Raw genomic sequence first — 23,488 nt, 5'->3', positions numbered from 1 at the left:
CGATGTCCCTCACCTGAACTGAACTCAGTACAGACTTTATCAGCTTACACACACAGAGAGAGAGAGACTCTGTAAGGGTCAGTATGAAAATAAGAGGGTCACTTCAGCTCTCTTAGTGGAGCCACACCTGGGTCAGGGATGCAAAAGACCCAAACTGGACTGAGTTGAAGCTGAGTTAGATCTCACAGATTCAAAGGAACACAGTTTTAATGGTGCTACTCTGCTCATATAGAAAACGGTGTCATCAGCGTACAGATTGAGCTAATCAACTGTGAATGTCACTGGGGGCTCAAACTGAACCCCAACTCAGCTGAAGTGAGTTTCTGCTGAGTTTTTTTAAACACCTCAAACAAGAGTCTGTCTCTGAGTCACATGGTGATACTTTCAGTGTTTGTTCTTTTAATGAATGATATCAAAATGAGCCAGTTGGTGACATTGGCAGAACATTTACAGTACATATCCACAGGGCATGAGTGATGAGTTAAAAGACAGAGGAAGAGCCACCTGACAATCAGACGGAGGAGCAACGAGGAACCAGAACACGTCTGTGGTGAGCTGCTTTTTCTCTCTCTATGTTTTATAATATCAGAACAGTTGATGTAAGGACATTTGGGACCTGAACACAAGACGTTATATTTGATAGTCTTTAAATTGACAGATCGCTGCTGTAGAGATCTGATTATAGATGTGATCGAACTGCTGTTGTCCACATGTTCTATGAGGTTTATGTCTGAAAGCAGCCGTGTTTATACTTTAAAAAGTATATTTCTCTAAATATTAAACTAGTCTTTTAACAGGGACAGTGTTTCCAGGAGAAGGAGATATGTACAACTGTGTATCATCAAATTTACAGTAACAGTGTTTGATGTAATTATATCTGAATGATGTGTCTTAATGACTGTATCTACAGACTGAACATTAGGGGTCCAAGACTTGAACCCTGGGGGTCTCCACTCACTATATCAGCCTTTCTAGATTATAAATTAGAGAAGACACAAAGAAATAATGGTCCTTTGGTTGAGATGCAAAGCAAATTAGGACTGAGACACATTGCTCAAGTCTTTGCATATTATTAACAATGTTATTCAAACAACTTAACATGTTTTATCTCGTATGTTTACATCCTACATTATGGAAGAATAGAACATGATGGGATTTGACGTTGAGTTATGTCTAGTTTAAAGTGTACTTTAATAGGATGTAGTGAATATGTGAGTTTGATCACCTTAAACCTGTGCAGTGTTAAGTACTTGGTTGTTTTTCTACATTCAAACTTTAAACGTTCACATTTCCAGGTCATATTCCAGCTGTGGATCTCTGAGAGTTAGTGAGGCCTGAGTCATGCGTCCAGTTGTGTTAATTGCTGTCCTGATGTTGGTCCGTGTCCAGGACACTATGACTATTAACTTAATTCCACGTAAGTACAATGGGTTCAGCAACAATGTATTGAATAAGCTAAAACCCCAAAAAACCTGGTTATTAAATCATTTGTGTTCCTACAGCTGGTGCAGAACTGTTCTTATGTAGGCAATTTCCAGACAGACCATGTGGTGACGGATGGAGCCGCCTTGATGACGATCGCTGTGTTAAATACTTCAAGACTCCAAAAACCTTCAGTGAAGCAGAGGTGATGCAAACACACACAGGGATCAGAGAGAATGATAATAAATCTCTCCTCATCTTGTGCAGACAGTTATGATAATGTTCAACACTTGCTCTCACTTGATTTCAGGAACACTGCCGCACTTTGAATGCTGGTCTGGTGACAATGCACACAATGGATGACATGTATAACCTGGTTTGTTTGAACTGGCGTGCAACAAGAGAAATCCAAACTGTCTGGATCGGAGTCGTAAGATCAGGGGTGAGCAGTGAATGTGTGATTGTGATCAGAGAGCAGACAGATTGGCTGTTAGTGAACTCAGTGATGGATGAATGGGAGGAAAGAGCCTGATGTCTGATACATAGAGGAGTGTGTGTGTCACATGTCATCACTGATCCTTTCCAGAGCAAGTTCACATACACTGATGGATCCGAGCTGGACTACCGTGTTTGGGCATTGGGTGAACCTAACAACGCTGCCGGACAAGAGGACTGTGTCGAAATGATTATCAGTTTTGGTAAGGAAAAATAGAGTCGACAGAAAGGTCGTTTTTAGTCTGAGAATTAAGGGCGTGTGTACACGTAGGGTTTCTTTCTGAGTGCCAGTGATTCTTTTCAATCGTTCCCTATGACGAGAGAGCGACTGGCCGCCTCGAGAAAAGACAGGATCTGGAATTTCAACACGCAAAACCAGCTCAAGGGACAAAAAAGTGTATTAGACCACAAAACACCAGCATAGTACACATGCCAGGCCATTACAGTAGGTGGCGCTGTAACTCTACCACAGAAATACACCTGTAAACAGAAATACACTTAAACACAAACAGAATGGGGGTCCGTTTCACAAAGCAGGTTCAACAAACTCTGAGTCTAACCCTGAACTCTGAGTTGATCTACTCTGAGATAGGAAACTCTGAGTTTTCGGTTCCAGAGCAGCAGATTTGCGTTAGGTTGATCAACTCCGAGTAGTTTGACCTGGAGTTAAGCGCGTGCACCACAAGTCAATCAATGGAGCCCTGATTCGACGAGTCACCATGGCAACGGGGAAGGGGAGGGCTACGTTTTCACCCTACTGTTGTTTCGACCTATAGGAGTAGTTTACATATATATATAAAAACTGCTCCCATAGGTCGAAACAACTACCTTCTGATCCAGGATATCACCTTTAATGCTAGGGGATGCATTTCACCGCAGGGGTGCTGAATACAGCACAACAACTACAGTACCGCTGGAAATGCAAGAACGTCTATAATCAATAGTTTGATGATCACCTCCCGACGAATATTTAATTCTCTGCGCAGTAATTCTGCACCTTCATCCACGGGATCGTTATCAAAAGGACACACCATGGTGGTGGAAATAGTCGCCACGTAATATAACTTATGACTGATTTTTGCAATGATTTTCTGAAGAAACAGACGACAGAACTACACTACGCCAAAACTCACCCGCTGACTGAATAAATGAGGAAATCAAATACTGTGTGTGGCTGAAAGAGGGCGGAGACGGAGAGAAGAGGTTAAGTTACCTATCTCTGTGAAACAGGCTAGAGTTATCCCTCTCTCTCTGGTTTGAGTTACCTCCCTTTGTGAAACAGGCCTGGGAAGTTTTTAGCATCATCATCGTTAATCATGAACCTCCTCCTGAACAGGTGACCTTCATCAATGTGAAACGAGCACTTTAAGATGGATAGATATACTTTATTGATCCCAAGCTGGGAAATTCTACTCGATATTCAGAACACTTATAAACCACTGAATGGGATGTTTTCTGTTTTTTTCCCAGAAAGGGTAAGGTGGCGTGACATACGCTGCTCAGTGAAGAATAACGTTGTGTGCGCCAAGAAGATGTGATCATCAGCAGCTGATTTCACATCTCCAGTCAGTGTGGACATGGACAGCTGATCAGCTGTGCTGCAGTTGGACCAGTCTGTTTCATGATAACCACTGCAAACACAAGCTTTTAGATTTACTGCAATAAACGCTTCAGCATTCATGTTCCAGCCTCTTCTTTTATTTCTGTTCATGTTTAGAAATATGAGAGGAGAAATCTATGTGGCTTTGATGTGGCTCGTTACACTGCAACATATTATTCACCTGTGGCAATAAACAGAGTTCACCTGACCACACCTGAGGCAGTCTGGCTTGGAAAGGACACGCCCCCCTCAGGTGTTTTCACTCACTTAATTAGAGGCTTTATTTGCTGCCTTCATCCTTTGGTTTGTCTTGTTGCCTTGAACCATGTGAACGACCTGTAAGCAATTATCATTATTTTATCTGTTGATTCACATTGTTATTGCACACTTCTGTGTTTGCATGTTTGCTATTATGACAGCAAGGACATCATGAGTGAGCATGCACGACAGGAGTGAAGTAACCTACAGGCCTAGGCATGAAAATGATAGTCCTCTTCCTCTGATGGCATCATTTTAACGTGTAAAGACATTTTAACACAGATTAGATGAATATAAGTATCACTGAAGGACACAAATAACTAAATGTGCAACTATTTTGCATCAGTAGGCTCAGTTCACTTCTGTCTCACACAATTGTTTGTAATTTTCATGAAGCAACAGTCTCTCCATGTGATCAAACATTTATTAAGACAAAGAACAACTTATCTCCACAGTTCAACTTTAAATATTCAGTGTTGTCACATCAAACAACCTTTGGTGGTTCTGATCAATATGAACTCTCTCTGAACTCTGAATGTCTCCTTACATGTAAAGTGAGGAATTCAAATGTTCATTAAACAGTTTCCAGGCCAGAGGCGACGTCCCTCACCTGAACTGAACTCTAATATAATGCTAATATAGAAAACGGTGTCATCAGCGTACAGATTGAACTTATGAACTGTGAATGTCACTGGAGGATAAAACTGAACCCCAACTCAGCTGAAGTGAGTTTTTAAAACACCCTCAAACAAGAGTCTGTCTCTGTCACATGGTGATACTTTCTTTGTGTTTGTTCTTTTAATGAATGATATCAAAATGAGCCAGTTGGTGACATTGGCAGAACATTTACAGTACATATCCAAAGGGCATGAGTGATGAGTTTAAAGACAGAGGAAGAGCCACCTGACAATCAGACGGAGGAGCAACGAGAAACCAGAACACGTCTGTGGTGAGCTGCTTTTTTCTCTTTATGTTTTATAATATCAGAACAGTTGATGTAAGGACATTTGGGACCTGAACACAAGACGTTATATTTGATAGTCTTGAAATTGACAGATTGCTGCTGTAGAGATCTGATTATGGATGTGATCAAACTGCTGTTGTCCACATGTTCTATGAGGTTTATGTCTGAAAGCAGCCGTGTTTATACTTTAAAAAGTGTATTTCCCTAAATATCAAACTAGTCTTTTAACAGAGACAGTGTTTCCAGGAGACAGAGATGTGTACAACTGTGTCTTGTCTGTGTGTGTCGTATTGACTGTACCTACGGACTGAACAACAGGGGTCCCAGAATTGAACCCTGGGGGTCTCCACTCACTATATCAGCCTTTCTAGAGATAAAATTCCAAAAGATACAAATAAATAATGGTCGTTTGGTTAAGATACAAACAAGCAAGTGTTTACTGTACTTGGAATAAACATATTTACCAAAATATGATATATTGATTATGTTTGATTGATCATCTAAAGCCTAATGAGTGTTGCCTGCTTTCATTCACACTTTAAACGTTCACATTTCCAGGTCATATTCCAGTTGTGGAGCTCTGAGAGTTATTGAGTCCTGAGTCATGGGTCCAACTGTGGTGACTGCTGTCCTGCTGTTGGTCTGTATCCAGGTCACTGTGACAGAAGGTCTATGTAAGTACCATTCATTACCAACACGTTATTGTATGTAGCTGACGCTTTTGTCCAAAGCGACTTCCATTAGGTGCATTAAACCATGAAGGTACAAACCCAGGAAATCTAGCATTAGGTCAGTTCTCTAGCTAAAGTACTTGTGTTCCCACAGCTGGTTATGGTCTACACACATGTAAAAAATAGACGATGTGGTGACGGATTGAGCCGCATTGATGACAATCGCTGTGTTAAATACTTCAGGACTCCAAAAACTTGGACTGATGCAGAGGTGACAGCTGGAATATGACCTGACCATATTCCAGCTGTGGATCTCTAAGAGTTAGTGAGGCCTGAGTCATGCGTCCATCTGTGATAACTGCTGCCCTGATGTTGGTCTGTGTCCAGGACACTCTGACCCAGTTAGTGCATAAGTAACTTACTATCACGACACATTATTGAACCAAAATGACAGAGATTCGGTCATTTGAGCAATTTTGGTCTGTGTCCAGGACACTGATACATTTGTATTTCCACGTAAGTACAATAGGTTCAACAACAATGTATTGAATAAGCTAAAAAAAAACCAAAACCTGGTTATTAAAGCACTTTTGTTCCTACAGCTGGTCCAGAACTGTTCTTTTGTAGGCAATATCCAGACAGACCATGTGGTGACGGATGGAGCCGCCTTGATGACGATCGCTGTGCTAAATACTTCAAGACTCCAAAAACCTTCAGTGATGCAGAGGTGATGCAAACACACACAGGGATCAGAGAGAATGATAATTAATCTCTCCTCATCTTGTGCAGACAGTTATGATAATGTTCAACACTTGCTCACATTTCTGTTGATTTCAGGAACACTGCCGCACTTTGAATGGTGGTCTGGTGACAATGCACAGTAGGGAGGACATGTATAACCTGGTTTGTTTGAACTGGCGTGCAACAAGAGAACCCAAAACTGCCTGGATCGGAGTCATAAGATCAGGGGTGAGCAGTGAATGTGTGACAGATTGGCTGTTCGTAAATTCAGTGATGGATGAATGGGAGGAAAGAGTCTGATGTCTGATACATAGAGGAGTGTGTGTGCCACATGTCATCACTGATCCTTTCCAGAACAAGTTCACATACACTGATGGATCTGAACTGGACTACCGTAGTTGGGCATTGGGTGAGCCCAACAACGCTGCCGGACAAGAGGACTGTGTTTTAATGATTATTCAAATTGGTAAGGAAAAATAGTCGATAGAAAGGTCGTTTTTAGACCGACACTTACTTTACACTGCCAAAAGGGGTATGGGACCCAGATGCACATTTCACGTACTTCTTAAGACATATGTTCGTCCATTATCAGGAAATATGAAAACCTCTGTGAAGAAACAAGATGATTCTGTTTGAATTCAGACATTTGTGTTTAATGAACCACTGAATGGGATGTTTTCTGTTTTTTTTCCAAGGCTGGGGAAGGTGGCATGACGTACGCTGCTCAAAGGAGAATTACTTTGTGTGCGCCAAGAAGATGTGATCATCAGCAGCTGATTTCACATCTCCAGTCAGTGTGGACATGGACAGCTGATCAGCTGTGCTGCAGTTGGACCAGTCTGTTTCATGATAACCACTGCAAACACAAGCTTTTAGATTTACTGCAATAAACGCTTCAGCATTCATGTTCCAGCCTCTTCTTTCATTTCTGTTCATGTTTAGAAATATGAGAGGAGAAATCTTGATCAACTTCTTCCCGATGCATCTGTTTTAATCACAACTGTGTGCAACAGATTTAATGGTGACAACATTCTGTGTCTCCTACTTTGTCTTTACTTTATATTCAGTAACTTACAGTAAAGATAAATAGCTGGTGTTTGACGGACAGGTGGTCGTCTGCTGTCTGTCCATGGTGCTGAACTCAGCCCAGACAGTCAGACTACCCCTGACTCAACTGTCAGAAACCGCCCCCGGACGCTGCCATCTTCCTTTTTCCATGTGCACGAAGCGCTGCCATGTTTAAGTTTTGCAACCGTGGGCAGGAAAGGGAGGAGCTTGGGGGGGCGAGGGTGCATTGATTGGACCCTGAACTGGAGGTTTCCATGTGCCCGCCCACTTCTTTCGGCAACCTGATTCTTACATTAACAGATGTATGAGGCGTTTACTCTGTTAACCATCGAGTTTCATCATGTTTAGAAATATGAGAGGAGAATCACATTCAGTGTGCACCAACCTTTTTAATGCCTTTGACATTTTAGTTCAGTGCTTAAGTGCTAATGTTGACGTGCTAAAGTAATTTAACCAGCTTTATTCACACCTCGTTTCCTGGACTGAGACCAACATCACTAAGGTTTCCCTTCTTTTATATTTTTGATGGGACCTGCTCACACAGAGGGGAGTCTTTGGTAAAGACGTATGTGCACTAAAGTCACTGTTTTCTGTGTCTCATGTTTCTTTTTTGAGTAGTTTCCTGTTCGTCCAGGTGGTGGCACTATAACACTGTGACACGCAGTCTGAAAGCTTCACCTGGTTTATGAAATGGGTCACACTTCCTGCACACAGACAGGTCTTTGTTCAGTTGTTAGGTGTTTTTTGTGACATAGTTCATGCTAATAGAGCACATAGTGTCCATAAAAGCACTTCATTTAAGTTGGGCATTCACAAGAGACAGATTTAAAGTGATGAACTAGTTAAATACCAGCAATAAAGGAAACAATGAGCACCGACTACATAGAAGGCAAGATCAGACGCTATAGGACAAAGTGCCTTTTAGAACTTTAACCTGACTCTTTTCATGACTTGGGCGAGACCATTTCAGGGAGGGAACCACGAATGAACAGTCACCCTTGGTTTCTGAACCTGGTATTTGGGACGGACAGTAGACCTTGTTCATTAGACCTCAGTTAGGTCACCATGGCTCGATGATGCAATAGTTCCCAGATATAAGGTGGGGTCAGGTCAAAAATACCCCGGTTGGCCGGCTCGTTTACGCGCGGATGCTCGGGTCAGTAGCTCTAAGGAAGATGGCGCTCGGCTCAGACTGAGGTCACGTTCAATGGTGATGACACTGAGCACCTGATGCGCCTACATGTGGTGGGGCTGAGGTACTGCATTCAAATACCATAATTGGTTTAGTAACCAACAGATATTTTTCCACATAAAAAACAGATGCATCTGGAAGAAGTTGATCAAGATTTCTCCTCTCACATGAACAGAAATAAAAGAAGAGGCTGGAACATGAATGCTGAAGCGTTTATTGCAGTAAATGTAAAAGCTTGTGTTTGCAGTGGTTATCATGAAACAGACTGGTCCAACTGCAGCACAGCTGATCAGCTGTCCATGTCCACACTGACTGGAGATGTGAAATCAGCTGCTGATGATCACATCTTCTTGGCGCACACAAATAACTTCTTCTGTGAGCAGGGTACATCCCTCCATAGCCCCCAGGCTATAAAACACACAAAACATCACGTTTAGTGTCATCAGGAGTCACAGTGGAAAAGATGGTGCACATTTGTGGTAAACAATCATTAACATAATCAATGCCCCCTAGATAACTCTTCATGTTCTCTGTTTGTGGGGAACTTTCAATCACAAATATGTCACCCAGTGGTTAAAAGAATATTTTCTCATCACGTAGATCAACAGAAACTGAACACATGTAGCAGTGTCAGTATTCTCAGGGCTCCTGAAAGTTTATACAATTTTAATATAACTGTCAGGATCATTGTCATTGTCATAACCGAAAGAACCAGGTTGGAGGTACAAGCGCGTTTCCTCAGGAGGGGGTCTGGAGTCCCCCTTAGAGAGAGGGGGAGAAGTTCAGCATCCGTGAGGAACTCGGAGTAGAGCCGCTGCTCCTTTGCGTTGAAAGGAGCCAGTTGAGGTGGTTCAGGATCATCTGGTAAGGATGAACCCTGGGCGCCTCCCTAGGGAGGTGTTCCAGGCACGTCCAGCTGGGAGGAGGCCTCGGGGAAGACCCAGGACCAGGTGGAGAGATTAGATCTCCACACTGGCCTGGGAACGCCTCAGGATCCCCCAGTTAGAGCTGGTTAATGTGGCCCGGGAAAGGGAAGTTTGGGGTCCCCTGCTAAAGCTGCAGGAAGCGTCATGCAGGACCACGGCAGCAGGCCCCACCACCATCAGACCTTTTTCATCAGGAAAACTTGCTTCCATCGATTCTTAAAATTACAAATTCACCCTCACTTACTATAAAGGCTTGAATCAACGCAGACCTCTTGTTCATGAGTGTTGTCTGGTTGACCAGGAAACCATAAACTATAGTCAAATTCAGATCCATCAGTGTTTCTGAACTCTGCCTGAAAAACACAAAGGTGAGGATCAGTGATGACATGTGACACACACACTCCCATTCATCCATCACTGAGTTCACTAACAGCCAATCTGTCTGCTCTCTGATCACAATCACACATTCACTGCTCACCCCTGATCTTTGGGCTCCTATCCAAAAAAATGTCAGTTGAGAGTTTAAATTCCAGGTCGAACACATGAGGTTAAGAAACTGGTCCTCATCGTGCACTGACACCAGATGACCATTTAAGGAGCGGCAGTGTTCCTGAAATCAACAGAAATGTAATCAAAATTAGAAGTGTGTGCCATGTGCGTGTGCCTAGGCGTGGGCGTTGGCGTGGGAGCGGCCGTCGGCATGTGCGCGCACGCGTGTGTGTGTGTGTATGTGTGTGTGTGTGTGTGTGTGTGTGTGGGGGTGTGTGTGTGTCCATCACCTCTGCATCATTGAAAGTTTTTTGAGTCTTGATTAATTTAACACAGCGATTGTCATCGATGCGGCTCCATCCGTCACCACATGGTTCAGCTGGCTGATTTTCACATTGAGGATATAAAAACACTGTGGGAACACAAGCGCTTAAATGACGAAGTTTGAGTTTAAATCCAATATTGTGTTGGTGATATTATGGTACTTACTGTGAAAATTCCCAGTCACAGTGTCCAGGACACAGACCAATATCAGGACAGCAGTCACCACAGCTGGACGCATGACTCAGGCCTCACTAACTCTCAGAGCTCCACAACTGGAATATGACCTGGAAATGTTACGAGTTAAAAGTGTGAATACATGCTGCACTATGTTAATTTAAAATTGAATGAATACCTAATTTATTGACAATAGAGAGGTCTTCTATTCTACGGAGAGAAGAAGCAGCTCACCACAGACGTGTTCTGGTTCCTCGTTGCTCCTCTGTCTGATTGTCAGGTGGCTCTTCCTCTGTCTTTAAACTCATCACTCATGCCCTGTGGATATGTACTGTAAATGTTCTGCCAATGTCACCAACTGGCTCATTTTGATATCATTCATTAAAAGAACAAATACAGAAAGAGAAAAACAAGCAGAAACTCATGTCAGCTGAGTTGGGGTTCATAATATCAGTCTGTTTGCTGATGACGCAGTTTTCTATATTAGCAAACTTACTTTCTTTCAGTGTTTGTTCAAATAATGAATTACATCAAAATGAGCCAGTTGGTGACATTGGCAGAACATCAGCATGTCCACAGGGCATGAGTGGAAAGTTTGAACTTTATCAAGCCCCATGCTCTTGATGGGACCTTGGAGAGTCCATCCAAGCCAGGTTTGGGCTGCAGCGGGTCTTCCTGGGGGGCCCAAGCCTGACTGGCTCAACTGGCGTTATAAGATAGGGCTGATGGGAACCAATGAAGAGTAAAGGTTCGGCTTACTTTAGGGCAGGTATGAGACAGCCGCGTATGTGTCTAAACTTTGCCTGAAGACAATCAACTTGGTAGGTATGCTGAGCCAAACTGACGGGTAGCTGTGAAGGCACTGTCAATGTCACAGCTGGTCTGAGGTTCGGCAGCAGGAGAAATACGGAAAGACACTGTGTGTCCATGCAGTACTTGGATATCTTGACGGACTGTGCATAGGGGAAGATCTTCAGGAAGGCCCTTCATGCAGAGAGACTTAGCGGCTCCTGGCAACAGCATGGTCCTGTCTGATCCGTTGTCAAGGATTGCAAAGGTGTCCAAGGTCCGCTCCCCATACTGTACAAGCACGGGCACAACCTTTAACATGACCCGATTTTCGACTCCCTGCCGGTCTAGGTACAGATCATCAGCGGAAGAGCTGGTTAGGCAGCTCTCTTCCTGGACTGCCGCACCTCCATGAGCCCTCTCTGGGCTGGTATTGACCTCAGGGAGAGCCAACAGGTGTTTTCCCTGGCAGATGTTACATGGTTTCTTCAGGTTGCACTGGGCTGCTTGATGCTTTCGTGCACATCGCCAGCATCGTTTATTGGCCAGGATCCGGTGTTTGAGCTGGTCTTTGGAGAGCTTGGCAAATTCACCGCACTGGCTGAGGTAATGCTCCGCGCTCTTGCAGTAGGCACAATAGGCTTTATTCTTAACTCTATCCTCGCTATTCCGGTGGAAGTTTGCTCAGCAGTCGAGCTACGTGTGAGCCACAGTTTAGTTAAATTTCCCCTTCAGGTCCCAGGGTCTGCAACAAGTCAACCAAAGATTTTATCTGGCGGGAGAATCTCCAGAATGCTGCAGTGTCTCCGCACTTGACTTCAGAGGCTCCCAGGATGCCTGTGATCTTCCTAAGGGCGAGTTGATGCGGTTGACCATACTGATCATGGAGGGCTGCCATGGTATGTGTATAAGGGTTGGCGAGTTTAAAAAGGTGTCAGCATTGAGCCTGGCTTTCTCTAGCATAAGGTGGTCCACAAGTACCGGATATTTGAAGAGCTCTGTAGAGTAGGATGCGGGCGCTGAGCACATTGAACCTGCACAGGCTGGTGCAGGATAAAAAGATGGCGGAGGAGGGTTCTCTTGGCGATAGAAAGGGATGCCAGTGTTAGGAGCCATGTATGGGTGCTCAGGTTGCAGCATCATATATAAGCATCAGGCGGATAAGCATCATCTTTAAGGGTGTAGTAGGGTTGGCTACCAGCAGGCTCCGACATAAGGTTAAGAACGATGTTGTGCAGGTCTTTAACCATTTCAGGCCATGGCGGAGGGTCAGGCAATTCATCCTCTTCCCTTAGTAATCCAGTCGGAACTGAGTAGCTCTGGGAGACTGCAGTGCCGGCTGGTTGAGGGTTTGGGTGCAGATATAGTGGGGTTGGACCAGTGGCTCGACCCATATCCACTCTCAGGGAGCGAGCTACTTCGATTAACTCTTTGATTTCACTTCGGGCATCATCAATGGCTTTCAGGCCTGTCTGGAAAGCCTGACGGGATTGTGCTAGCCTGGCGTTCTCTTCTTGAATGGCTCTCATCTCGGCTTGGAAGTGTAGCTCCTGGTAGGCGGCTGTATACTCAGATAGGACAGAACTGCTCCATTCTCTCCTCTGATGGCAGCTTGGGGCTAGCCGAGGAGTCTCTTAGAGAGCTGGATTCCCGTGGAAGCTAGCAGAGGGAGTCTGTGCTTGATGGAAGGGTGTCATCTGGACTGGATCCTCCCGTGGTATAAGCATCCTGTCCCCTGAAGTAGGTCATGATAGGTTTCCGGCTTCTCTGCAATAGGGATCCCCATAGTCCACCTCGAAGTCCCTGAATCTGCTAGGTCTACGTGTTTGCCGGCGAGGCCTCAGAGTAGGATTTATTTCTCTATCCAACTCCGTCTTGAATACTGTTATCTGGCTCAAAGGACCAATGTTTTGAAGGTAACGGAGTAGTGCTAAATCGTACAAGGTTTAACAGCAAACAATTATGGCGTGCCGATCAGAACACAGGAATGAAGAGAAGGAGATGAAATTTCTTCTTAGACTGTTCAAGTTGTATTTATTTACAATTCTCAAATACTCTGTATTGTCATCAGCTATCAGTCAAGAACTCAAAACCCAGAGTATTAATACCCTGAGTCATGCATCCATGATTTGACCCCACCTGTGCATCACTGAAATTTTTTATCTCGCGATAAATTTGGCACAGTGATTGTCATCAATTGTCTGGGGTATCAGAGAAACTCAGGAGGGTCTTCAACAAACACTGTATCCCTGTGTGTTTCAAACCCAGTAACACACTCAGACAGAGACCAGTACATCAACACAGGAGAGCTCCCTCCTCAGGCCAGGACTCTGCTGCCCACTCACATCTCAAGGAGAAAGCCCACTCCTCTGATGACAACAACGTCCACATCCTGGACAGAGAGGACAGATGGTTTGAAAGAGGAGGAAAAGAAGCATCTCTGCAAAAGTAGAGAAACCATGGCTAAACAGAGGAGGACGAGGTCTGAGACACCACTTATCTCCAGTTTCCAATGCTGCCCTTTCACCCCTTCATTCAACAATCTAACCTCAAAGAACAACTGTTCACAAATGGCCTCCTTTGACTCCAACGACTGTCGTTAAGACTCAATAGAGCACTAACCAAGTCCAGACCTACTTCCACCAACCACCAGACCAGGACCAGGACCAGGCTGGGACTAAACCAGCACTAACAAAGTCCAGACCTACTTCCCACCAACAACTGCCACTCTAACGACGGGCGTTGGCACTCGGAGTTCAAAGGGTTCCAATGACATCATCGGCCTTGTGAGAGGTTAAATACCTGGATCTCCACACCAGTTAGTTGGACCAGACCCAGCCTGGTCCTTGTCCTGGTCCAGTCCCAGCCTGGTCAGATGTGCACATAATCTGATGAAGCCTCTTGGATGAGAGGTGAAAAGTCTTCCTAGACAAATAACCACGTCCAGTTACTTTTGACTGATGCTTTGGGGAAAACGACGACCTGGACACATGAGAACATTCACAGTTCATAAGTTCAATCTGTTCGCTGATGACACCGTTTTCTATATTAGCATTATATTTTAGTTCAGTTCAGGTGAGGGACATCGCCTCTGGCCTGGACACTGTTTAATGAACATTTGAATTCCTCACTTTACATGTAAGGAGACATTCAGAGTTCGGAGCAAGTTCATATTGATCAGAACCACCAAAGGATGTTTGATGTGACAACACTGGATATTTGAAGTTGAAGGGTGGAGATGTCAAATATTTGGAATAAATGTTCTAAGTTGTTATTTCGCCTTAATAAATGTTTGATCCCACGGAGAGACTGTTGCTTCTTAACATAAAATAATAAACCTTGTATGAGATAGAAGTGAACAAACACAACGATGCTCGCAGAATGGTTACACAACGCCACTCTTTTCGCAATTTTTGGCACTTCTGCAATGGTTCAAACTAGAATTGACTGGTTGGGGCTTGTTTTTTTCCTGATCCTCATCCCTCACCTGTTTTTGCCGTGTGAGTGTTGAATAATATTTGACATCTCCACCCTTCAACTTTAAATATTCAGTGTTGTCACATTAAAACTTTGGTGGTTCTGATCAATATGAACTCGCTCCAAGCTCTGAATGTCTCCTTACATGTAAAGTGAGGAATTCAAATGTTCATTAAACAGTTTCTGGGCCAGAGGCGATGTCCCTCACCTGAACTGAACTCAGTACAGACTTCATCACCTTACACACAGAGAGAGAGAGACTCTGTAAGGGTCAGTGTGAAAATATAAGAGGGTCACTTCAGCTCTCTTAGTGGAGCCACACCTGGGTCAGGGATGGAAAAGACCCAAACTGGACTGAGTTGAAGCTGAGTTAGATCTCACAGATTCAAAGGAACACAGTTTTAATGGTGCTACTCTGCTCATATAGAAAACGGTGTCATCAGCGTAAAGATTGAGCTAATCAACTGTGAATGTCACTGGGGGCTCAAACTGAACCCCAACTTAGCTGAAGTGAGTTTCTGCTGAGTTTTTTTAAAAACCTCAAACAAGAGTCTGTCTCTGAGTCACATGGTGATACTTTGAGTGTTTGTTCTTTTAATGAATGATATCAAAATGAGCCAGTTGGTGACATTGGCAGAACATTTACAGTACATATCCACAGGGCATCAGTGATGAGTTTAAAGACAGAGGAAGAGCCACCTGACAATCAGACGGAGGAGCAACGAGGAACCAGAACACGTCTGTGGTGAGCTGCTTTTTCTCTCTCTATGTTTTATAATATCAGAACAGTTGATGTAAGGACATTTGGGACCTGAACACAAGACGTTATATTTGATAGTCTTGAAATTGACAGATCGCTGCTGTAGAGATCTGATTATGGATGTGATCAAACTACTGTTGTCCACATGTTCTATGAGGTTTATGTCTGAAAGCAGCCGTGTTTATACTTTAAAAAGTGTATTTTCTAAATATCAAACTAGTCTTTTTACAGAGACAGTGTTTCCAGGAGACAGAGATATGTACAACTGTGTCTTGTCTGTGTGTGTCGTATTGACTGTACCTACGGACTGAACAACAGGGGTCCAACAACTGAACCCTGGGGGTCTCCACTCACTATATCAGCCTTTCTAGGGATTAAATTACAGAAGACACAAAGAAATAATGGTCGTTTGGTTAAGATACAAATGAGCATTGAGATTTTCAAGTATTTCAGTATTAACTGTCAAAGTAACAACAAATTAACGAAACATTTTTATTATTATTGTACAAATTACATATTGTAGTTTTATGGGGATTTAAGGCTAGTTTCATGATAACTGTACATGGAGAGGAATAAACATATTTACCAAAATATGATGTATTGATAATGTTTGATTGATCATCTAAAGCCTATTGAGTGTTGCCTGCTTTCATATACACTTTAAACGTTCACATTTCCAGGTCTTATTCCAGTTGTGGATCTCTGAGAGTTATTGAGTCCTGAGTCATGGGTCCAACTGTGGTGACTGCTGTCCTGCTGTTGGTCTGTCTCCAGGTCACTGTGACAGAAGGTCTATGTAAGTACCATTCATCACCAACACGTTATTTTATGTAGCTGACGCTTTTGTCCAAAGCGACTTCCATTAGGTGCATTCAACGATGAAGGTACAAACCCAGGAAATCTAGAGTTAGGTCAGTTCTCTAGCTTCAAATAAGCCAAACTACAGACTGCCACATATACAGTAAGAAAAAAATGATTCAAGCCAATCATCAGCTTCTTAGCCAAGGTGCATTTGAAATAAATGCATTGTTAGCCTGTGGTGGAAGATGTGTAGCAGTCATTAAAGTACTTGTGTTCCCACAGCTGCTTTTGGTCTGCCCAGATGTAAACAATATCCAGATATACCATGTGGTGACGGATGGAGCCGCATTGATGACGATCGCTGTGTTAAATACATCAGGACTCCAAAAACTTGGACTGATGCAGAGGTGATGGAAACACAGAGAATGTTTTTATGAGACAAAATAAAACTCTCATCTTGTGCAGACAGTTATGATAATGTGCTGGTGAAGACTGTCGTTCCTTCATCTGTTGACTGCAGGCCCACTGCCGCACCTTAAATGGTCATCTGGTGTCAGTGCACAACAGGGACGACAATACCAACCTGATTTGTTTGAACTGGCGTGAAACACAAAGTCGTGAGGCTATCTGGATTGGAGCCCAAAGATCAGGGGTGAGCAGTGAATGTGTGATTGTGATCAGAGAGCAGACAGATTGGCTGTTAGTGAACTCATTGATGGATGAACGGGAGGAAAGAGCCTGATGTCTGATACATAGAGGAGTGTGTGTGTCACATGTCATCACTGATCCTCACCTTTGTGTTTTTCAGGGAAGGTTTAAATACACTGATGGATCTGCATTCAACTACAACTTATGGTTTATGGGTCAACCAGACAACGCTGGTGGACAACAGGACTGCATTGAGATGACCGGTAATGGTGAGGAAAGATTTTATTGTTTAAAGAAAGGGAATTATGTTTTTATATATATAAAAATCTGTAACCCTGTATAATTCAAAAGTGCACCTGATGAACACTGGTCTTGATGCAAGAACCAGTCATATGAACACATTTATACTTAAATAACACAATTGAGGCCATATGCAGCGCTTTTAAGAGGCTAGGGGAATAAATCCCCAAATAAAACCATGAATTTTTACTTATGTTTACATATTTTGTTTTAAGATGAGGTTAAAGAAAATTTTATAATCATTATTATTTATTTATCTTTTTAAATTAATATAGAGCAGATGGTATATGAAAGTCGTAAGTTGCGTAGAAGCTAACGGAGAGGCAGCGCGCTAACCCCACATTCACTCCAAAAGCAATGGATGGACCTCGTGGCATGCTCATATTTGTTACATTTTTGATCGTCGCTTCATCGCTTCAATCCCAGGTAGCACCCGAGGTGGCTAGCTAACTGCAGCTAACCCCCGGCTCAGCCTACTCTGTTGTGCTAAATGGAAAGTGATGCTAGTGCTAACAGGGATCTGAAAGCTTCTAAAAGAACAGAAATGAGCTCTCAGATGAAGTTTGTTGCTCTTAAAAGAGCCGTTGTGTTCGTTATCTGTCTGCTCAAAGCAGCAAATGTGAAGAAACAAGATGATTCTGTTTGAATGCTGACATTGAGTTGAATAAACCACTGAAACAATGTTTTTTGTTGTCTTTTAGTGTTAGGAATGTGGATCGATGAACGCTGCTCAGACAAGAATAACTTTGTGTGTGCCAAGAAGATGTGATCATCAGCAGCTGATTTCACATCTCCAGTCAGTGTGGACATGGACAGCTGATCAGCTGTGCTGCAGTTGGACCAGTCTGTGTCATGATAACCACTGCAAACACAAGCTTTTAGATTTACTGCAATAAACGCTTCAGCATTCATGTTCCAGCCTCTTCTTTTATTTCTGTTCATGTTTAGAGATATGAGAGGAGAAATCTATGTGGCTTTAATGTGGCTCGTTACACTGCAACATATTATTCACCTGTGGCAATAACCAGAGTTCACCTGACCACACCTGAGGCAGTCTGGCTTGGAAAGGACACGCCCCCCTCAGGTGTTTCCACTCACTTAATTAGAGGCTTTATTTGCTGCCTTCCTCCTTTGGTTTGTCTTGTTGCCTTGAACCATGTGAACGAACTGTAAGCAATTATCATTATTTTATCTGTTGATTCACATTGTTATTGCACACTTCTGTGTTTGCATGTTTGCTATTATGACAGCAAGGACATCATGAGTGAGCATGCACGACAGGAGTGAAGTAACCTACAGGCCTAGGCATGAAAATGATAGTCTTCTTCCTCTGATGGCATCATTTTAACGTGTAAAGACATTTTATCACAGATTAGATGAATATAAGTATCACTGAAGGATACAAATAACTCAATGTGCAACTATTTTGCATCAGTGGGCTCAGTTCACTTCTGTCTCATACAATTGTTTGTAATTTTAATGAAGCAACAGTCTCTCCATGTGATCAAACATTTATTAAGGCGAATGAACAAATGATCTCCACAGTTAAACTTTAAATATTCAGTGTCGTCACATCAAACAACCTTTGGTGGTTCTGATCAATATGAACTCTCTCCGAACTCTGAATGTCTCCTTACATGTAAAGTGAGGAATTCAAATGTTCATTAAACAGTTTCAGGGCCAGAGGCGATGTCCGTCACCTGAACTGAACTCTAATATAATGCTAATATAGAAAACTGTGTCATCAGCGTACAGATTGAACTTATGAACTTTGAATGTCACTGGAGGATAAAACTGAACCCCAACTCAGCTGAAGTGAGTTTTTAAAACACCTCAAACAAGAGTCTGTCTCTGAGTCACATGGTGTTACTTTCTTTCTGTGTTTGTTCTTTTAATGAATGATATCAAAAGGAGCCAGTTGGTGACATTGGCAGAACATTTACAGTACATATCCACAGGGCATCAGTGATGAGTTTAAAGACAGAGGAAGAGCCACCTGACAATCAGACGGAGGAGCAACGAGGAACCAGAACACGTCTGTGGTGAGCTGCTTTTACCCTCTCTATGTTTTAGGAAATCAGAACAGTCGATGCAAGGACATAGAGGACCTGATTACAAGACGTCATATTTGATAGTCTTGAAATTACCAGAACACTGCTGTAGATATCTAATTATCGATGTGATCAAACTGCTGTTGTCCACATGTTCTATGAGGTTTATGTCCGAAAGCAGCCGTGTTTATACTTTAAAAAGTGTATTTCCCTAAATATCAAACTAGTCTTTTAAAAGGGACAGTGTTTCCAGGAGACAGAGATATGTACAACTGTGTGTCGTCTGTGTGAGTCTTATTTACTGTACCTACAGACTGAATAAAGCCTATTGAGTGTTGCCTGCTTTCATATACACTTTAAACGTTCACATTTCCAGGTCATATTCCAGTTGTGGAGATCTGAGAGTTATTGAGTCCTGAGTCATGGGTCCAGCTGTGGTGACTGCTGTCCTGCTGTTGGTCTGTATCCAGGTCACTGGGACAGAAGGTCTATGTAAGTACTATTCATCACCAACACGTTATTTTATTTAGCTGATGCTTTTGTCCAAAGCGACTTCCATTAGGTGCATTCAACGATGAAGGTACAAACTCAGAGAATCTAGAATTAGGTCAGTTCTCTAGATTCAAATAAGCCAAGCTACAGAGTGCTACATATACAGTAAGTGCAGGATGTAAAAGAAATGATTCAAGCCAATCATCAGCTTCTTAGCCAAGGTGCATTCAAAATAAATGTGTTTTTAGCCTGTGGTGGAAGATGTGTAGACTTGATTGTAAAAAAACAAAGCAGTCATTAAAGTTATTCTTGTCTGAGCAGCGTTCATCGATCCACAGTCCTATCACTAAAATACAACAAAAAACATAGTTTCAGTGGTTTATTCAACACAATGTCAGCATTCAAACAGATTCACCTTGTTTCTTCACATTTGCTGCTTTGAGCAGACAGATAACTAACACAACGACTCTTTTAAGAGCCACAAATTTAATCTGAGAGCTCATTTCTGTTCTTTTAGAAGCTTTCAGATCCTTGTTAGCACTAGCATCACTTTCCATTTAGCACAACAGAGTAGGCTGAGCGAACGGAGTTCACTAACAGCCAATCTGTCTGCTCTCTGATCACAATCACACATTCACTGCTCACCCCTGATCTTTGGGCTCTAATCCAGAAAGCCTCACGACTTTCTGTTTCACGCCAGTTCAAACAAACCAGGTTGGTATTCTCGTCTCTGTTGTGCACTGACACCAGATGACCATTTAAGGTGCGGCAGTGGTCCTGCAGTCAACAGAAGAAGGAACGACAGTCTTCACCAGAATGTGGAGATGTCAAATATTGGGAATAAATGTTCAGTTGTTTTTACTCCCTAATGTTGTATTTGATCACAAGGAGAGGCTGTTGCTTCTTAACAAAAAATAACAAACCTTGTATGAGATAGAAGTGAACCAAACACAACGATGCGCGCAGAATGGTTACACATGGCCACTCTTTTCGCAATTTTTGGCACTTCTGCATTGGATCAAACTAGAATTGACTGGTTAGGGCTTGTTTTTTTCCTGATCTTCATCCCTCACCTGTTTTTGCCGTGTGAGTGTTGAATAATATTTGACATCTCCACCCTTCAACTTTAAATATTCAGTGTTGTCACATCAAACAACCTTTGGTGGTTCTGATCAATATGAACTCGCTCCAAGCTCTGAATGTCTCCTTACATGTAAAGTGAGGAATTAAAATGTTCATTAAACAGTTTCTGGGCCAGAGGCGATGTCCTTCACCTGAACTGAACTCAGTACAGACTTCATCACCTTACACACAGAGAGAGAGAGACTCTGTAAGGGTCAGTGTGAAAATATAAGAGGGTCACTTCAGCTCTCTTAGTGGAGCCACACCTGGGTCAGGGATGGAAAAGACCCAAACTGGACTGAGTTGAAGCTGAGTTAGATCACACACATTCAAAGGAACACAGTTTTAATGGTGCTACTCTGCTCATATAGAAAACGGTGTCATCAGCGTACAGATTGAGCTAATCAACTGTGAATGTCACTGGGGGCTCAAACTGAACCCCAACTCAGCTGAAGTGAGTTTCTGCTGAGTTTTTTTAAACACCTCAAACAAGAGTCTGTCTCTGAGTCACATGGTGATACTTTGAGTGTTTGTTCTTTTAATGAATGATATCAAAATGAGCCAGTTGGTGACATTGGCAGAACATTTACAGTTCATATCCACAGGGCATCAGTGATGAGTTTAAAGACAGAGGAAGAGCCACCTGACAATCAGACAGAGGAGCAACGAGGAACCAGAACACGTCTGTGGTGAGCTGCTTTTACTCTCTCTATGTTTTATAATATCAGAACAGTTGATGTAAGGACATTTGGGACCTGAACACAAGACGTTATATTTGATAGTCTTGAAATTGACAGATTGCTGCTGTAGAGATCTGATTATGGATGTGATCAAACTGCTGTTGTCAACATGTTCTATGAGGTTTATGTCTGAAAGCAGCCGTGTTTATTCTTTAAAAAGTGAATTTTCTAAATATCAAACTAGTCTTTTTTACAGAAACAGTGTTTCCAGGATCACCTTAAACCTGTGTAGTGTTGAGTACTTGGTTGTTTTTCTACATTCAAACTTAAAACGTTCACATTTCCAGGTCATATTCCAGCTGTGGATCTCTGAGAGTTAGTGAGGCCTGAGTCATGCGTCCAGCTGTGTTAATTGCTGTCCTGATGTTGGTCCGTGTCCAGGACACTGATACATTTGTATTTCCACGTAAGTACAATGGGTTCAGCAACAATGTATTGAATAAGCTAAAACCCCCAAAACATGGTTATTAAAGCACTTTTGTTCCTACAGCTGGTGCAGAACTGTTCTTATGTAGGCAATTTCCAGACAGACCATGTGGTGACGGATGGAGCCGCCTTGATGACGATCGCTGTGTTAAATACTTCAAGACTCCAAAAACCTTCAATGAAGCAGAGGTGATGCAAACACATACAGGGATCAGAGAGAATGATAATTAATCTCTCCTCATCTTGTGTAGACAGTGAAGTCCAACACTTGCTCACATTTCTGTTGATTTCAGGAACACTGCCGCAGTTTGAATGCTGGTCTGGTGACAATGCACAGTAGAGATGATGTGTATAACCTTGTTTGTTTGAACTGGCGTGCAACAAGAGATATCCAAACTGCCTGGATTGGAGTCGTAAGATCAGGGGTGAGCAGTGAATGTGTGATTGTGATCAGAGAGCAGACAGATTGGCTGTTAGTGAACTTAGTGATGGATGAACGGGAGGAAAGAGCCTGATGTCTGATACATAGGAGTGTGTGTGTCACATGTCATCACTGATCCTTTCCAGGGCAAGTTCACATACACTGATGGATCTGAACTGGACTACCGTGGATGGGCATGGGGTGAGCCAAACAACGCTGCCGGACAAGAGGACTGTGTCGAAATGATTATCACTTTTGGTAAGGAAAAATAGAGTCGACAGAAAGGTCGTTTTTAGACTGAGAGCTAAGGACGTGTGTACACGTAGGATTTCTTTGTTCCCTATGAGGAGAGAGCGACCGGCCGCCTCGAGAAAAGACACAGGATCTGGAAATTCAACACGTATAACCAGCTCAAGGGACAAAAAAGTGTATTAGACCACAAAACACGACCATAGTACACATGCCGGGCCATTACAGCAGGTGGCGCTGTAACTCTACCACAGAAATACACTTAAACACAAACAGAATGGAAGTTTTTAGCATCATCATCGTTTATCATGAACCTCCTCCTGAACAGGTGACCTTCATCAATGTGAAACGAGCACTTTAAGATAGATAGATAGATAGATAGATAGATAGATAGATATACTTTATTGATCCCAAGTTGGGAAACTACAGGGCAGCTGTACTCGATATTCAGAACATTTATAAACCACTGAATGGGATGTTTTCTGTTTTTTTCCCAGAATGGGGAAGGTGGCGTGACATACGCTGCTCAGTGAAGAATAACGTTGTGTGCGCCAAGAAGATGTGATCATCAGCTGCTGATTTCACATCTCCAGTCAGTGTGGACATGGACAGCTGATCAGCTGTGCTGCAGTTGGACCAGTCTGTTTCATGATAACCACTGCAAACACAAGCTTTTAGATTTACTGCAATAAACGCTTCAGCATTCATGTTCCAGCCTCTTCTTTTATTTCTGTTCATGTTTAGAAATATGAGAGGAGAAATCTATGTGGCTTTAATGTGGCTCGTTACACTGCAACATATTATTCACCTGTGGCATCAAACAGAGTTCACCTGACCACACCTGAGGCAGTCTGGCTTGGAAAGGACACGCCCCCCTCAGGTGTTTTC

At 42.9% G+C, this 23,488-nt stretch overlaps 2 protein-coding genes across 4 annotated transcripts; both read left to right on the top strand.

The window, feature by feature from the left end:
- The first annotated feature begins 516 nt into the window (after positions 1–516).
- LOC310964444 (C-type isolectin Sp-CL4-like) lies at positions 517–23,204 on the top strand. 3 transcript variants are annotated; one of them, XM_083937575.1, is made up of 6 exons: positions 517–550; positions 1,296–1,417; positions 1,503–1,627; positions 22,224–22,355; positions 22,498–22,609; positions 23,098–23,204. In XM_083937575.1, exons 2-6 carry the CDS (start codon positions 1,342–1,344, stop codon positions 23,163–23,165), a joined length of 513 nt encoding a protein of 170 aa, XP_083793701.1. In that variant the 5' UTR covers positions 517–550; positions 1,296–1,341; the 3' UTR covers positions 23,166–23,204. The 3 variants fall into 3 exon arrangements, 2 of the variants coding, with proteins under 2 accessions (XP_083793701.1, XP_083793702.1); XM_083937576.1 differs by lacking the exons at positions 22,224–22,355; positions 22,498–22,609; positions 23,098–23,204 and adding exons at positions 1,733–1,864; positions 2,009–2,120; positions 3,388–3,473; XR_014593736.1 differs by lacking the exons at positions 517–550; positions 1,296–1,417; positions 1,503–1,627 and adding exons at positions 21,431–21,453; positions 21,792–21,910; positions 21,995–22,119.
- LOC310964446 (C-type isolectin Sp-CL4-like) lies at positions 15,303–17,969 on the top strand. The gene is made up of 6 exons (XM_083937579.1): positions 15,303–15,335; positions 16,031–16,146; positions 16,434–16,558; positions 16,672–16,803; positions 16,960–17,068; positions 17,801–17,969. The coding sequence occupies exons 2-6, from the start codon at positions 16,077–16,079 to the stop codon at positions 17,866–17,868; spliced, it is 504 nt and encodes a 167-aa protein (XP_083793705.1). The 5' UTR covers positions 15,303–15,335; positions 16,031–16,076; the 3' UTR covers positions 17,869–17,969.
- Positions 23,205–23,488: the final 284 nt, after the last annotated feature.

The sequence above is a fragment of the Echiichthys vipera genome (assembly GCF_963691815.1).
Source record: "Echiichthys vipera genome assembly, chromosome: 22".
Classification (NCBI taxonomy): domain Eukaryota; kingdom Metazoa; phylum Chordata; class Actinopteri; order Perciformes; family Trachinidae; genus Echiichthys; species Echiichthys vipera.
Note: the sequence above shows the minus strand (reverse complement) of the source record. Positions and strands in the feature narration are given on the sequence as shown.